The following is a 14,671-nucleotide window of genomic DNA, read 5'->3' as shown; positions in this document are numbered from 1 at the left end:
TCAAGTCAACATCCCACTCCTCGATGCAATAAAGCAAATCCCGAAATATGCTAAGTTCTTGAAGAAGCTTTGCACAACAAGGAATCGGATTCGGGAGAAAGAGGTGGTACACGTAAGTGAGAATGTATATGCGTTGTTGCAAAGAAAGTTACCACCTAAATGCAAAGATCCAGGTAGTTTCACTATCCCTTGTGTTATTGGCAATACGAGGTTTGATCATGCTATGCTAGATTTAGGTGCATCAATCAATGTCATGCCATATTCTGTTTATGCATCGATGAATCTAGGCGAGCTTAAACATGATGGTGTTATTATTCAATTAGCCGATCGATCTAATGCATATCCGAAAGGAGTTTTGGAGGATGTTTTGGTGCAGGTAGACCATTTGATTTTTCCTGCAGATTTCTATGTGATTGACATGGAAGATTCGGTACACTCTCCATCATCACCACTCTTACTTGGACGTCCTTTCATGAAAACAGCTCAAACCAAGATTGACGTGGCCAAGGGAGCAGTCACTATGGCGTTTGGTGGTGATATGATTAATTTCAAAGTTTCCGAATCTTCTGAGAATACTAATGATGTTCGTTCTTGTTGTGCCATTGATGTAATTAAAAGTAAAAGGCAGGAACGTTCAACACCAATCAAGAAGATTGCATTTCCAACGATCAATAAAGAGGGAATTGGAGTAAAACACAAGGATTACACGGCCACAACCCTCAAACCCCCAAATCTGGCCAAGAGCACCCCACATGCATTTGTTGATTGTGCTGCCGCTTCCTTGCCGAACATTGGTAAGCCACCTATTCCGATTTCGATTCCCATTTCAACTAATAGGTTGTTACCTCCGTTGGTGCAGGTACCTAATCGAATGCAAAGTGGTGGGGAAGTTTACATTGATTTGTGGAAGCACAAGGACCCAACAGGAGGGATTACTATCCCCTTCCATTCATAGAGCCAATGTATGAGTATTTTGAGGAGCATAAAACTGGAAGATGTATCCCTCGATGATGTGGGCCCTATTCAAGCTTGATTGGAGGCATCATCTGGCTGGAAGACGTTAAAGCAAGCGCTTCTTGGGAGGCAACCCATGCAAATAAAGACAACCTAGGAAGCTCCGGCATCATAATCAGATTTGCGTTACTAAACCCTACTCTTTATTGCGTTTACTTTGCCATATTTGTCATGTTTGCTAGTTGTGTTATTTGCTTGTTTTTTGTGTGAGTCTATGTTTGAAACATTGAGGACAATGTTTGGTTTAAGTGTGGGGGGGGTAAACAAAGTGTTTTTGTTGCTAAATTCGTAGGATTTTACCACCTAACATTTCAAAGGTTGTTTTTCATTGTTTTTAAGTGTTTTTAGAATGTTTTGATGTGTTTTTATGTGGCTTTACCAGAAAATCCGAAAATTCAAGAAAAAATTCGAAAAAGTTTTGAAAAAAACCCAAAAAAGAGTCGTTTTAAAGTTGTTTTTGTTTGTTTGTGTCTTAGAGTACCTTCCAACACAATGATGAGGATTTGGTTTTTAATTGCATGACTGTTAAAGAAAGTTACTAACATGGATGGAAGTTTGATATGCTCTTTTGTTTATGCTTGGTCATCGTTGTTGTTTACGAATTCACATGTGATCACAAAGGAAAAAAATCAGTTTTTGTTACATGCTTGAAGGAAGTAACTCAAACTAACGCTACAACCCTGTGAGACTTGAGCCTAAACATTCTTTGGAGAGTTAATAATCTGTGAATTTGTTGTTTTCTAAAAGTCGTTGCATGATCTCATCATTCTTTGCTTGGTTGCTACTTAGAAGGCGTTTCATCATTATAGATCCAAATATTAGAACTCATACCCATTTCATTCAAAGCTTAAAATTGAGTGCATAACTTATAACAAGATGAAGTTGTTTAGTAGTTAAAGCCAAAAAGCCTTCATCCCATGCATTTGTTTTGTAGGATTAACCCCTTTTAGCCTTATTTAGCCTATTTTTTTTGTTAGCCACATTATCCTTACCTAGCCTAGAGTAGGACTATCCATACCCTTGTTCTTAAAGGATAATAAAACTTGACTTAGAGGGAATTCCTTTTGATCAACGTTGTGCAGAAAACTAAGTGTGGGGGAAGGGAAAGTTTGTGTGCCAAAAGAAGTAAGGAGGGCACGGGTTAGAAAAAGAAAAAGAAAAAAAAAAGAAAGAAAATTCGTAGAAAAAGAAAGAAAAAAAAAGAGAAAAGTGTGAAAAGTATGAAAAGGAGTTGAAAGAGCATAAAATGAGCTCTAAGTTGTTGGTTGTTGAAGCAAGGGTCCAAAAAGTGGAATTAGACCCTAAGTGGTGCATGAGTCTTCCCCTTGGGTTTAAACATTGATTTTTGCATGCAAAAGTTAATTCGAAGTGTCAATTTCATAACTTTGCTTATTATTCTTTAAGAATATTTGTTTATCCTTACCTTTCTTTGATTAGCCAAGACCTTAGCCCTGTTACAACCCTTTGCTTCTATCTTGATTGTTATGTGTTTCAATATGTGGAGTTTGGAATTGGTATGAGCATATGATATCCCTGGTTCTCGCATCTAAGCAGTAGCATTCCATTCATGAGATCATATACATACATTCATAATTCCAGAAAATGCTTTTCTTGTCATAACATATGTGAGCATTAGTTTTCATATTTACATCAATCTTCTCACATATAACTAGTGTAGGGTGTGTAGTTAGAAAATCTGAGTGAAAATTGAGTGTATATCTAGTGAGGAATTGAGGGATTCTCTAAGGCATGTTACTACATTCAAAACATCGTTTTAATTGGTTAAATGTGAGCTAGTAAGTGATGACTATGATTAAGTATGTGCTCGAGAGTAGGGATGGCTAAAATCTATGTAAGTAGTGATCTTTGGCGTGTCATGTACCATTGGAAATCCCTGAGGCGATTGTTGGAAGGTTTAGGTTATGTTTTGTTTCGTTGTTTTGCTCGAGGACTAGCAAAAGCTAAGTGTGGGGGAATTTGATAGGAGCATATTTATGCGCCTTAGTTAGTTAGTTCTTATGCATTTATGTTGTGTTTTCTTAGTTAAGTTAGTCTTTTAAGCTATTTTCATGTGTTTTCAGGTTTTAGAGACAAAGTGAGCAAAAGGAAGCAATTTGGAGCATTTTGGAGCAAAGTTGGGCTAGAATGGAGTTCATGCATATGTAGCACAAGGGATGGACGAATTTGAAGGATTGATGAAGCTAGGAATGTGTTTTGAAGTTGAAGAATTGAAGATACAAAGTTTCCTAGTTGAAGTAGGAAAGGGCTTAAATGAAGGATTCCTAATCAATGTAGGAGTCCTAATTGAAGATGGATTCCTAGACACATGAAGTTTCCTACTCAAGCAAGGTTTCCTATGTGAAGAAGAAGAGTTAAAGTCAAAGAATCAGCTCAAGAGAAGGAATCTTATCCAAAACCTCATCCATAACCTTATCTTAGCTTATCTTATCCAAACAAACCTTATCCTATCCTATCTTATCCTAATCCTAAACTATCCACATTTCAGCCACTTAGGAGGGTTTCTAACTAGATTAGGACACATTAAAATTGGTTTTTAGAAGCCTTTATCCACTCCTACAAAGGTGCCATACCTTATCCCTTGTTTTTCTAGAAATCAGCCACAAAACAACCTTTCTAGAAGACCTTATCCCTTGTCCTACAAAAGTGACGCCCCAAACCTTTCTAGAACTTCTAGAAACCTGATTATTCCTTTCCCCCTTGGTCTCTAAAAGCCTTAGCCTTTTCCTTCAAGGATTGTGTGTTATTATCCTATACAAATTAGGCCTTTAAATCCTTTTCCTTTGCTACATAGGGGCTGCAAATTTCAGCCTATAAATACCATCTTTTGCTGCACCATTTAGTCACCATCCTCTACCATATTTTCACTACACCATTCACCCAAATATACCTCTTGTGCCGTGAGTTTGCAAAGGAGAAGAAGGAAGAACTCTTGGAGCCGTGCATGCCATTCAAGGAGCTTGGATTGTGGAGCGTTTCTAGGTGTTTTCTATCTTTGTTTTAATGTTTAAATTTATTTATCTTTGTTTATTTGCGAGTATGAGGAACTAAACCCCCTTGGCTAGGGGGGGATTCGAAACCATGTTTATGCTTGCTATATGATTTGATTACTTCTAATTGCGTTTCATAAGTTGTGAGTTCAATTTGCTTATCTATGTGAATTAAAACTTATTCTTGTATGTTGATTGAGGGTCGACACTTAGTTTGCATGCATGAATTTGATGCTAGGATATAAGGGAATTTCACCTAATCGTTATGAACTTATATTCACAAGTAGTAAAGGTTGTTGATCACAATCGTGTTAAGTAAATTCTTGGCATAAGTTTCATGCAATCATAGTAACAAGTGCTTCGTCAATGCTTATGGTTTTCATAGAACTTAATGATTCTTGCTTGTATCTCTATTATGCAATCATGTAGGGGACTTGTGGGGAATGCTTTGGGTTGTCGTATGCAATTCATCCAATTCAATAACTTAAGGAAAATCTGAGGGTTAATTTAAGCGGACCTAATTAACTTGGGGCGTTGAGAATTCATGGTTTATTGAAAAGCAATTGGAAATCGTTTTATATGCAAGTGTGACATGTGTGGAGATGAACCCCTTAGCTAGCCTTCCATCCATTCAAATCATCCAAATTCGTTTTAAAATCTGTTTTAGTTTACAAAGTTTTGTTTTGTTTTTAAATTCGTCCAAAATCAATCCCCCTTTTCTTTGTTGAGTCATACTAGTTAGAAATCAATTTAGTTTGTGTTTTTAAGTGTCTTGAGTCAAGTTATAATCAATTTTCGTCCAAATTCTTCCTGAGTGTCAGAAACTGCCCAGAAAGTGTTTTAAGGCAGTTTTGAGTGTTTGTTTGCTGTTTTGAGTCTTTTTGTTTGTTTTGGTGTTTTAAAGTTTAGTTTTGCATTCTTTGAGTCTAGTTTAGTGTTTTAAACTTGTTTTTACGTATTTGAGTCAGTTTTCAAGTGATTTAGCAATCCCTCCTAATCCCCGGCCTAGAACGATCCCTACTTACATACTTACTACAATCGATAAAAAGAGCGTTAATTTGTGTGTCAACATAATTTTCACATCACATTCCAAGCCCAATTTTGCTCCAAAAGGCACCAAAATGCACTTCTTTGCCACTTTAACCCTTTCGACCTACAAACACACGGAAATAGCTTAAAATACTAAAATAACTACGTACTAACAACATAAATGCCAAGAAACAAGCTAACTAAGTCGTATAAATATGCTCATATCAATGTACGGGCTAGCTTAAATACCATAGGTACTCTATGCATAAGTAAAACTAATCAACATCGTCAATTGAATTAATCAATGGATAGGTAAGTGAGAAGGTACTTGGTATTAGTGGTAGATTCGGTGTCTAGTGTACATCTTAGTTTTCAAGAAGTCTTTTCCTCATTATAGAGGGAAAAGAGAGAGTCACCCAAAATGGGGAACTCTCTCTTTCTTTTTACTCTATAATGACTGGCCACAAAGGAAAAGATTCACTAGCATCAGTCTTCCTCCAAACTCATATGTCCTCTTTACATCTGCTCTTTGGTCTGGAGACTTAACGGTCCCATTCTTTTGATACTTGGATATCCAATTGATATCAACCAACAAGGAACAAGAAGAGCAATGGAATGAAGACGCCACTTTGGGCGATCACCTTTGTGAAAAAAAAGGGTTCTTCAATGGTATAAAATAACTGTCTTCCATTTCTCTATGATTTAAGTGGATTCTTGGTTTATCATCTACTAAGCTTTGGATGTCAAGGGAAAATGATTTGATGTTTGAGTTCATGTCATTATGCTTCCCCTTTTAATTTCAATTTTATTGCATGAGATACTCAAATGATCCTCTTCTAGACAATTTTTTTTTCCTTCATAACACCTCTCCTCTCCTCCATTGTTTTCTCATTAGTGCTAATATATATATATATATATATATATATATATAATTAGTTCCTTGTTACCTTTATTTTCACAAAGATATTCTTCAAGGAGTGTGCTATCCACACACCTCTTTTTACTTCATACGCACCCTCTTAATTTGCGGCCGTCGGAACGACTGGATTAAAGAAGATCAAAAGACATAAATTAATAAGGGATGCGTGAGAAGTAAAAATGGGGTGTGGATAGTACACGCCATTCTTCAAAGGTTTAAAACTCTCTTTAACATATCCATCGCCAAAATTTCTGCACACTTTATTGAAAAAAATGGAAATGAAACACCAGAGAATCATGCTTATTATTGATATAAAAAAATGATGAAACAATTTTATTCTTCTTTACACTTAAAAGAAATTGAATGAACAAAATAATAATTAGCCTACTCTTGCTCCCACATGAAGATGATCAGTAGTGAGATTTTCTCTTTCAATTTTTCTTTTATCTTTTGTGCATCCTTGACATGGATGCTGACCCTTCCTGCGTATTCACAGAAAAAGAAAATAAAATGAAAGAACCTACTTCAGTAAATTACAAAATAAAAGAGAGTAAATTAAACCACGAAAACATGCTCCTTTAAGTGGTGAAATCACACTGGAACATGGGTGGCATGAATGAATTGAGGTCGCTGAAGATAACATCGTCTCCATCAGCATAGCTGCTAGAATCTTGGCAGTCAAAGTAAGTCTGTATGTCATCGGGAAATGTGCACTGTGATGTGCCCAACTCTGGCTGCGATGTCATGGAATCGGTGGCTGTTGTCATTTCCATCATCTCCTTGAACTTCGATGACTGAAGAAGGAGACCTAGGGCTGATGTAGCAGTGGTTGGTCTAGGCTGAGCTGTCGTCATGATTTCTCCGGGACTGTATGCAAGGTTCTGAAAGAAGCCAAGTCCACGACCTTGATCATTAGGGCTTCGAGTGACACTTGGCAATTTAGCCTCAATAGCAGTAGGGTTAGGCCGACCGGTATTGTCGTCGTTGTTAGGACCATTAGGTTTTAGCCATTTGATGTAACGGCTGAGGTCAAAGTTTGTGACAGCATTGAGCCCACGGTACTCTATAGCCGCCATGTCATATGCTGTTGCGGCTTCTTCTTGGGTAGCTGGTAACATTTAAGATACAGGGATAATGTCAGTTTAATCATTATTTATCTATTAACGTAAAGTTATTTTCGTATATGTAAGATTCAATAACAAAAAAGTTCCTATGTATTTAAGTAGATCGCTATATACGGGGACGGATTTGTGGCACCAATTTTTTTACACAATTTTTTATAAAAGTTTTTGTGAAGCTCATTCCATAATATAATTTAATGATCTAAATTGTTTATCTTCAAGAATATCATTCATAAAGCATCTTTGCAAAAATAGTTTAACGATCTAAATCGTCAATCTTTTGGTAGACATGATCTTGAGGGAAGACCTAAAAGATAGACGGTTTGAATCGTTGGAATACAATACAGAGTGAGCCTAGCAAATGAGGACTCACCAAAATACTTACATGTATTTGATGCAATCACGATTAACAGATAGATATAATACAAAATATATAATTTCCCCACCTGCTTAATTTATTGCATATGTTTATTTATATTGTTTTTTATCTACATTAAGGGGTTGAGAAAGTAGTCTAAACCTTAAAATGGGCTAATAATAATATGGTTCAAAATCGAATTTAAGACCTCTCACTTACAAGTGAAGATAAATACTATTAGACCGTAATATTAAGTGACGTGTTTATTTATATTGTTGAATAAAAAGATTAATCATCTGTGATCAAAGAAACAAAAAAGTTGTCACTTAGTACTACCATATGTCCCGAGATAGAGGTACTTGTTCCCAAAGACTCGTCCAATTCGAGCTTCCCATCTTCCGTTGTGATGATGTCTGCTCATAAATAAAATAAGAGCAAGGAAAATAAAAAAATCATTCTAGTATGTATACCAAAAAAAATTCGGACTAGGTCTTAATTTATACCTTGCAACACCTCTATATTTGGAAACTCCCCGAGAAAAACCACTGCTCTTCCTGCAAATTCATCACAAAACAAATAAGAGCTCATTAATCAACAGTTGTTTATTATTCTCAAGTCTACTAGCCTCAGATGTTGAAGATTAGTTACCTTCTCAATGATCCAATATATTCCTCTCTTGATTGAGCTTCCATTTCTTTCAATTCTTTTGGATATGTCGACAACTACATTAACAGTAAGTGATATTATTTCTTAGTTAATTTCTTTCTTGATTTCCATTTTGTAAGATCACCCAAATAATATAATTAAGGATAAAATTAATTTACCGGAAAGTTGAGAATGGTATCTTGACCCCAGTACTTAAGTGCTGCTAAGTCATAAGCATGTGCTGCAGCTTCCTCATCATCATATGCGCCTGGAAAAGGATCGATTAATATATATATATATACACTACTGATTTTTCTCAGTTGGTCAAGTATCACACACACACACACACACACACATATAAGATTGCACATAAATTAGGTGTATACGTAGTACCAATTAACTTAAATAAAACCTACCAAGGTAGACTGAATTTGAGTGCAATTCCATTCCAAGCATTCAATAGCACCAACACAAACAAAACCAAGATCGAAAGACGAAATGGTATAAGAAACCACATCAGTAAATCAGGCATGCATGTATTAAGTATAAATTCAACGACGTAGATGAAAAGTTATATTTAATTAATGGAGATGATAAGATTGTAAATACCTTGGCGGCCCTTCTTGTTTTGTGATTCATTCCAGCAATTCTTATCCCACAAATGAGCCTCGTATCGGCCAGTCCATCGGTGTCTGAATTGATAATCAAGCACGCAGCAAACCCATGCCATTTAGGGAAAAAAGTTCAATTACTGAGCAAAAGGAATTCATACAGAAATTAAACAAATATACAAATATGATTAATTGGTTTTTTGTGCAGGTACTTAATTAATCACCTGGTGACCCCACGATAAATTGAGCTACGTTGAGGAGGGGAATCCCTTGGGACACTTCTCCTTGTTCGTTTGACCTTTGTGATAGCAGTGTTATTAGCTGCAGTAGCATTATTGTTATTGTTTGCATTGGGTTTCTGGTTTTGATGAGATAACTTTGCCATGAAACTCGTATTGTACGTCTCGATTGATCGGTCGACCAAAAAAGAATAATAAGAGAAGAAGAAGGAATGTTAATGGTTGGATAATTAGCTATATTTGAGAGATTGATATGACTAAGTCCTCCATGTAAGAGGCTTATAAAGGGATATGAATAAGCATGGAGATCAGTGAGAGAGAGAGAGAGAGAGAGAGAGAGAGAGAGAGAGAGAGAGAGGGATTGGAAGAGTGTGATGAGCTGTGCCAATTCAGAGTTTGCCGGCTGTGGAGATTGTTTGTAATGGCCGTCTTTAACCGGCTTTATCTCGTATCTTCTACCTTGTCCCAACCTTAACTTATATGTTATGTTCTATTGCCATCATATTTATTTAAAATCTAAAAAGTATGCTGACATGGTAGAAACTAACACATAAATTAAACCTATAAATTATGCAATCGTAGTATGAGTAAGTAGGGATCGCTCTATTTCGGGGATTAGAAGGGATGCAAATCAACACAAATTAAACTTATAAAACTGAAAATTAAGTTAAACTAACAACAAAACAAGACTGGGAAGTTTTTGGACAAATTTAACTAAAACAAAATTAAATGGCAGCAAGATTAAATTGTGAATGAAAGGATAGCTAAAGGATTCTTCTCCACACATGAAACATATGCATACAAATCGATTTCCAGTTATTCTTTCGATAAACCATGAATGACAATGCCCCAAATTAATTGTGAATAGCACTAATTAATTCTTAGATTTTCCTAAGTTCATTGAATTGGACTCAGTGACGCAACCAAATTATTCTTCTCAAGTTCCCTAACTATGAAAAGCATGATAGAGATACATCTCAAAGATCATTAAGTTCTATGAAAATCATAAGCATTGACAAAGCATTTGTAACTATGAAAAGCATGATATTCTTGCCAAGAATTTACTTAAATCAATCATGACTAGTGACTTTTACTACTTACAAAAATAAGTTCATAACGATTAGGTGAAATTCCCTTATATTCTAGCATCAAATCCCTGGATGGAAACTAAGTATGCATCCTTAATAAACATACAAGAATAAGTTCTCTACAAAGCAGATAAGTAAATTGCATTCATGTTTTATGGAACAATAATTGGATGTAATCAATTTATATAAAACATATGATCATGGCTTCAAATTCATCTCTAGCTAAAAAGAAACTTAGTTACACATGTTCATCATAACTGAAAAGTAATCTAAAATAAACATAGAAACTTAAAACAAAGATAGAAAGAACTCTGAAAATTTCAGCAACTTCAATGGATGAATGGTAGGCATGGCACCCCCTAAATCTCTGCAGGAATTTCATATATATAGGGGGAAATGGCTGAATCGAAGGAGGAAAGGGTTTTGGCGTTTTTGAGTTATTTTAGGACTATAAAAATCAAGTAGAAAATGTTGGAATGTGATTAGGATTCCTCCTTGCAGCTGGAGATAAGATAAGATAATGTTGGATAAGATATGATAAGATAAGATAGGGTAGGATAAGATAATGTTCCTCTCCAACTAGGATTCCTCTTTCTTGTGTAATTCCTTGCCTTCCAAGCCTCAACTTTAATTTCTCCAGATTTTAGCACATGTTTAGCACCATTTAAACACAAAAAACGTTCAGCCCATATGCTATCCACACATGCTATTCAATCCAAGTCCAAAACTGCTCCAAATTGCTCCATTTAGCTATTTATTGTCATCTTTACCAACTGGACCTACAATAATACGAAAGTAACATAAATTACCAAAATAAATGCAAGGAAATAAGATAACAAGATAACAAAGTCGTATAAATATGCTCCTATCATATGCAACTAATCCTGTCTTAATCAATAGGATGATCTCTACCCTCCTCCTCCTCTCTCTCTCTCTCTCCCTCCCTTCCTCACTCCCTCCCACACGCTGGTATGTAATTTGGTATGAGAACTTGACACAGACCACCTATTGAAATATCCCACATCGACCTATCTCTGAAAAAAAAAAGGTTTAAATATCCCTCCCTTGCACACGTCGATATGTAATTTGGTATGACAACTTGACACAGACCACCTATTGAAATATCGCACATTGACCGTATCTCTGAAAAAAAAAAGAAGAAGAGTTTAATATCTCAACCCCACTCCACTAATACCAAGGCCTTGTGTAATAAAACCCCACACCTGATGGATTGTGCAAGTGGTAATTACCAAGTTGGGAACAATATTAGTGTTGTTGGTGATGTGAAAATTACTTGACACACAAATTAAACCCTATTGTTGACAATTGTAGCAAAGATGTAAGTGATGCAAAAATTAACTTAGCACATGTTGAATTAATTCCTTCCTAGTGCTAAAACATGTTGAGTATAATAGCACAAGTAAGGGTGTCGAATCCACAGGGACTAATTGGACCTATACAACCACTTGTTTTGCAAGAACCCTATTAGATAATAAAACTAATCAATATAGACAGATTTGTTGTTGTAACTTGAAAACACACGAAAATGAAATGAACACAAGTAAATGAATCAACAAGTAATAAAATGGGATAGCACCAATGGAGATGAAGCTAGGGATTCGGTTTCACCATTGCTAAACCAATTCCATGTTTGTTAAGTCAGTTTATGCTCAGCCATCTACCTATTTCTTGAGTTTGTTTCACTTAGATATGATCAACCATATGATGTGTGGATTTGATCAAATGTTCCTAGTCAAGAACCTAATTGTGATGTGCAACTTTGGTTCCTAATCAAGAATGTGTCACGCATAAGAAACTTTCATAAAACCAAAGGAAACACTTGGCAGGATGTTTGCAAAACATTCCCTTCAATCATTCCCATATCTACCAAGATTATGCATGATGTGTGCTTTTAATATTGGCTAGACAACCCGTGTTTAATTCAAATGGTGATCAAGCATTAAAATCAACACACAAAGTCACAATTAAATAAGAGAATGAAACAAGAAATAGAAGGATCAACTGAGCATTCTGATTTAACTAGATGGCAATCTTGCTAGGCTACATCGAATCCCTAGAAAGAGATTAGTTACACTTCATGTTTACAAAAGGTTTGACATAGAAATATATAACATGAGTGAACATAGAATTAAGAAGAAGAAACCCTTGAAGCAAAACTGGTGTCGAAAATCCCTTAAGAGTGGCCTTCGGTGTTGGTTCTCCAAGTGTGATGTAAATGAAGGTGGAGCGGCTATGATTGAATGGTTTCTATAAATGGGAGAGAGAATGGACAGAAATGGAGCGGCTATGTGTGTGAATAATGGTATGATGGAATCCCCCCTTGAAGAAGTGAGTTTGCATAGTTATTATAGGGGTTTTATGGGAGAGCATACGGATGCCTTTAGAAAAGTGGAGCTGGAAGGGCAAAGATGAGCTATTTTTGTGAATGATGATGGGGTGGGTGGATTTCTGGAATGGTAAATGCACGGCACAAAGGAAATATGCCTGCATGTGGCTTATTTAATTGAAGATGCATGTGGAATAGCTGCAAGGATGAAGTGGACAACCTGGAAGTGGTTGTACAGGCTGGAAAATGGGTATAAAAGTGCACGGCATGGCTGTGTTTGTTGGTGTAAATGTGGCTGAATGGTTTAATTAATGGGAGTGCATGTTTTTGGTGTAAAAGGGAGCTGGAAAGGTAAGGGAATGCACGACAAGGTGTGTGGAACCACCCAATATGTCCGAATTGCACCACTTCCTTCCACATCTTTTCCTGAAATTCCAGCAGCCAAAATAGTCCTTGATTCCTCATTTGGACTTCAAATTAACTCCCCAAAATCTTCTCCACGCTTGGAATAATGCTCAGCTACCAAAAAGGGTGTTTTTACTTCATTTGCCTTCCAATTGATCCTAAAACACACTTGGCTGCACACTAACACCAAATAATGTAAAATACAACTAGTTTGATCCAAAAACATCACAAAGATGCCAAATATGGAGGATATAAATGCACACGAAATGTGAACTATCAAATACCCCCAAACCTGGTTTTTGCTAGTCCTCGAGCAAACTTAAAATTAAAACACACAAAACACTATCATCTAACTAAACCACTTTCGCTGGCCAAACGATTGCACTGAGCATGTGCAACAAGCCTTTGAACCCCTAGGTGTCCCTAGTTGGAGGAGTTGTGTCTCCTGAGGGTTTACAGCGATGACACCCTCAAACATCTACAAAATCTGCAAACAATTTGGTTAATACATGCTTTGAACAAACTAATAAGAACCAATGAAAACTTTGTCATACATTCAAACTCAAAAGTTTGCTACTCCAAAGAATCGTATCAATTGTAACTTATAAAGATATTTCTCCATGTCTTACAACTTCAAGGTTACCATACCCAATTGCTTAAGATAGAATTCGCCTCAACTCTACTCCTCACAGCTTCCACTCAAGTTCTCACTCAGATCCTAAGGTTTAGTCTCTCCACCAACATATATGAGTGAAATTATGTAAAGGGAATCAAAATTCTCACATATGAAATCTGAAATGGAAGTACAATTTCTGAGTAGATCTCATGAAATGAATCAAATGCTAAGAATATAGATAACACACACACTTACCATCACCCATGAATACATCCTCAATGATCAGCTAGGTCTTTCTCAAGATTGTAATGCAAGGCTTAGGTTATAGGTTACGAAAGAAGTGATATGAAATACTAGAGCTTGGGGCATACCAAAGTGTCCTTGAGGATCATGCTCTTCACTTGCATTTGTCTTCTTTCTTCTTTGTTTTTGGCGTCTAGGCCCTATGCCTTATAATGAGGGGATTTGGAACTTGTATCCACTTTGATTCTCTTCTTTTTTTTTTTCTTTTCTTTTCTTTTCCTATAACTTTATTTTTAGAAACAACTTCAACATAGGTGCCCTCGGTACACGCCACAATCTTGTTCTATCACTCAATTTACCTTTAGTCTTCATCACATTGGTATTCCCCAAACTATAAGGTATGGCTTGTACTGAGCTAGAATGGGTAGAGTATGGTGTGGGTGATGAAAGAATTAGGCTAAAGTGTTTGGCCGCAACAAGGGTGAATGGAGCACACAAAGGGATAGGATTTAAGCCTTTTAGTAGTTAAAACATGCATAGTGATAGGAGCATATTTATGCGCCTTAGTTAGCTAGTTCTTATGCATTTTCGTTATGTTTTCTTCGTTAAAGTAGTCTTTTAAGCTACTTTCATGTGTTTTCAGGTTTAAAGGACATATTACATGAAATGATGCAAGTAGGAGCTTTTGGAGCAAAATGTGAGCTTGGATTGAAAAGGACATGCTTGGAACACAAGGTTGGGATGGAATTGAAGAGTTGAAGATTTGAGGTTTCCTACTCGAAGTAGGAAAGCTAAGCCTAAAAGTTTCCATTTTGGGTTGATCTTTCCTAAATCGGAATTGGCAACCAAAGTTTCTAAAGTTGGAAGTTTCTATTCTTGGAGGTTTTCATTTTCGTGAGTTTCTATTCTTGGCTTTGGGCTTTTGGATGACCCATCCTTACTTCTTGGACCTATGCCGCACCTAAACCCTAACCTTAGTCCACTTAATCAGCCGCACCTAGGCCTTGTTCACATGCAAAAATCGGATT

General features: G+C 36.4%; 1 protein-coding gene across 1 annotated transcript; it reads right to left on the bottom strand.

The window, feature by feature from the left end:
• Positions 1 to 6,358: 6,358 nt before the first annotated feature.
• Positions 6,359 to 9,148, bottom strand: LOC103424102 (AP2-like ethylene-responsive transcription factor At1g16060). Its single transcript, XM_070811054.1, has 8 exons — positions 8,930 to 9,148; positions 8,704 to 8,786; positions 8,511 to 8,519; positions 8,274 to 8,362; positions 8,098 to 8,171; positions 7,953 to 8,003; positions 7,786 to 7,862; positions 6,359 to 7,078 (listed from the first exon to the last, which is right to left on the bottom strand). Exons 1-8 carry the CDS (start codon positions 9,088 to 9,090, stop codon positions 6,549 to 6,551), a joined length of 1,074 nt encoding a protein of 357 aa, XP_070667155.1. The 5' UTR covers positions 9,091 to 9,148; the 3' UTR covers positions 6,359 to 6,548.
• Between the last annotated feature and the right edge of the window lie 5,523 nt (positions 9,149 to 14,671).

This window comes from Malus domestica, chromosome 13, assembly GCF_042453785.1.
Source record: "Malus domestica chromosome 13, GDT2T_hap1".
In the NCBI taxonomy this organism is placed as follows: domain Eukaryota; kingdom Viridiplantae; phylum Streptophyta; class Magnoliopsida; order Rosales; family Rosaceae; genus Malus; species Malus domestica.
Note: the sequence above shows the minus strand (reverse complement) of the source record. Positions and strands in the feature narration are given on the sequence as shown.

Coding starts and splice junctions, on each gene's coding strand:
- LOC103424102 (XM_070811054.1), bottom strand. CDS start 9,090: ATGGCAAAGTTATCTCATCAAAACCAGAAACCCAATGCAAACAATAAC. Junction 8,004..8,097: donor TATATTGGATCATTGAGAAG/GTAACTAATCTT, acceptor ATGAATTTGCAG/GAAGAGCAGTGGTTTTTCTC. Junction 7,863..7,952: donor AAATATAGAGGTGTTGCAAG/GTATAAATTAAG, acceptor ATTTATGAGCAG/ACATCATCACAACGGAAGAT.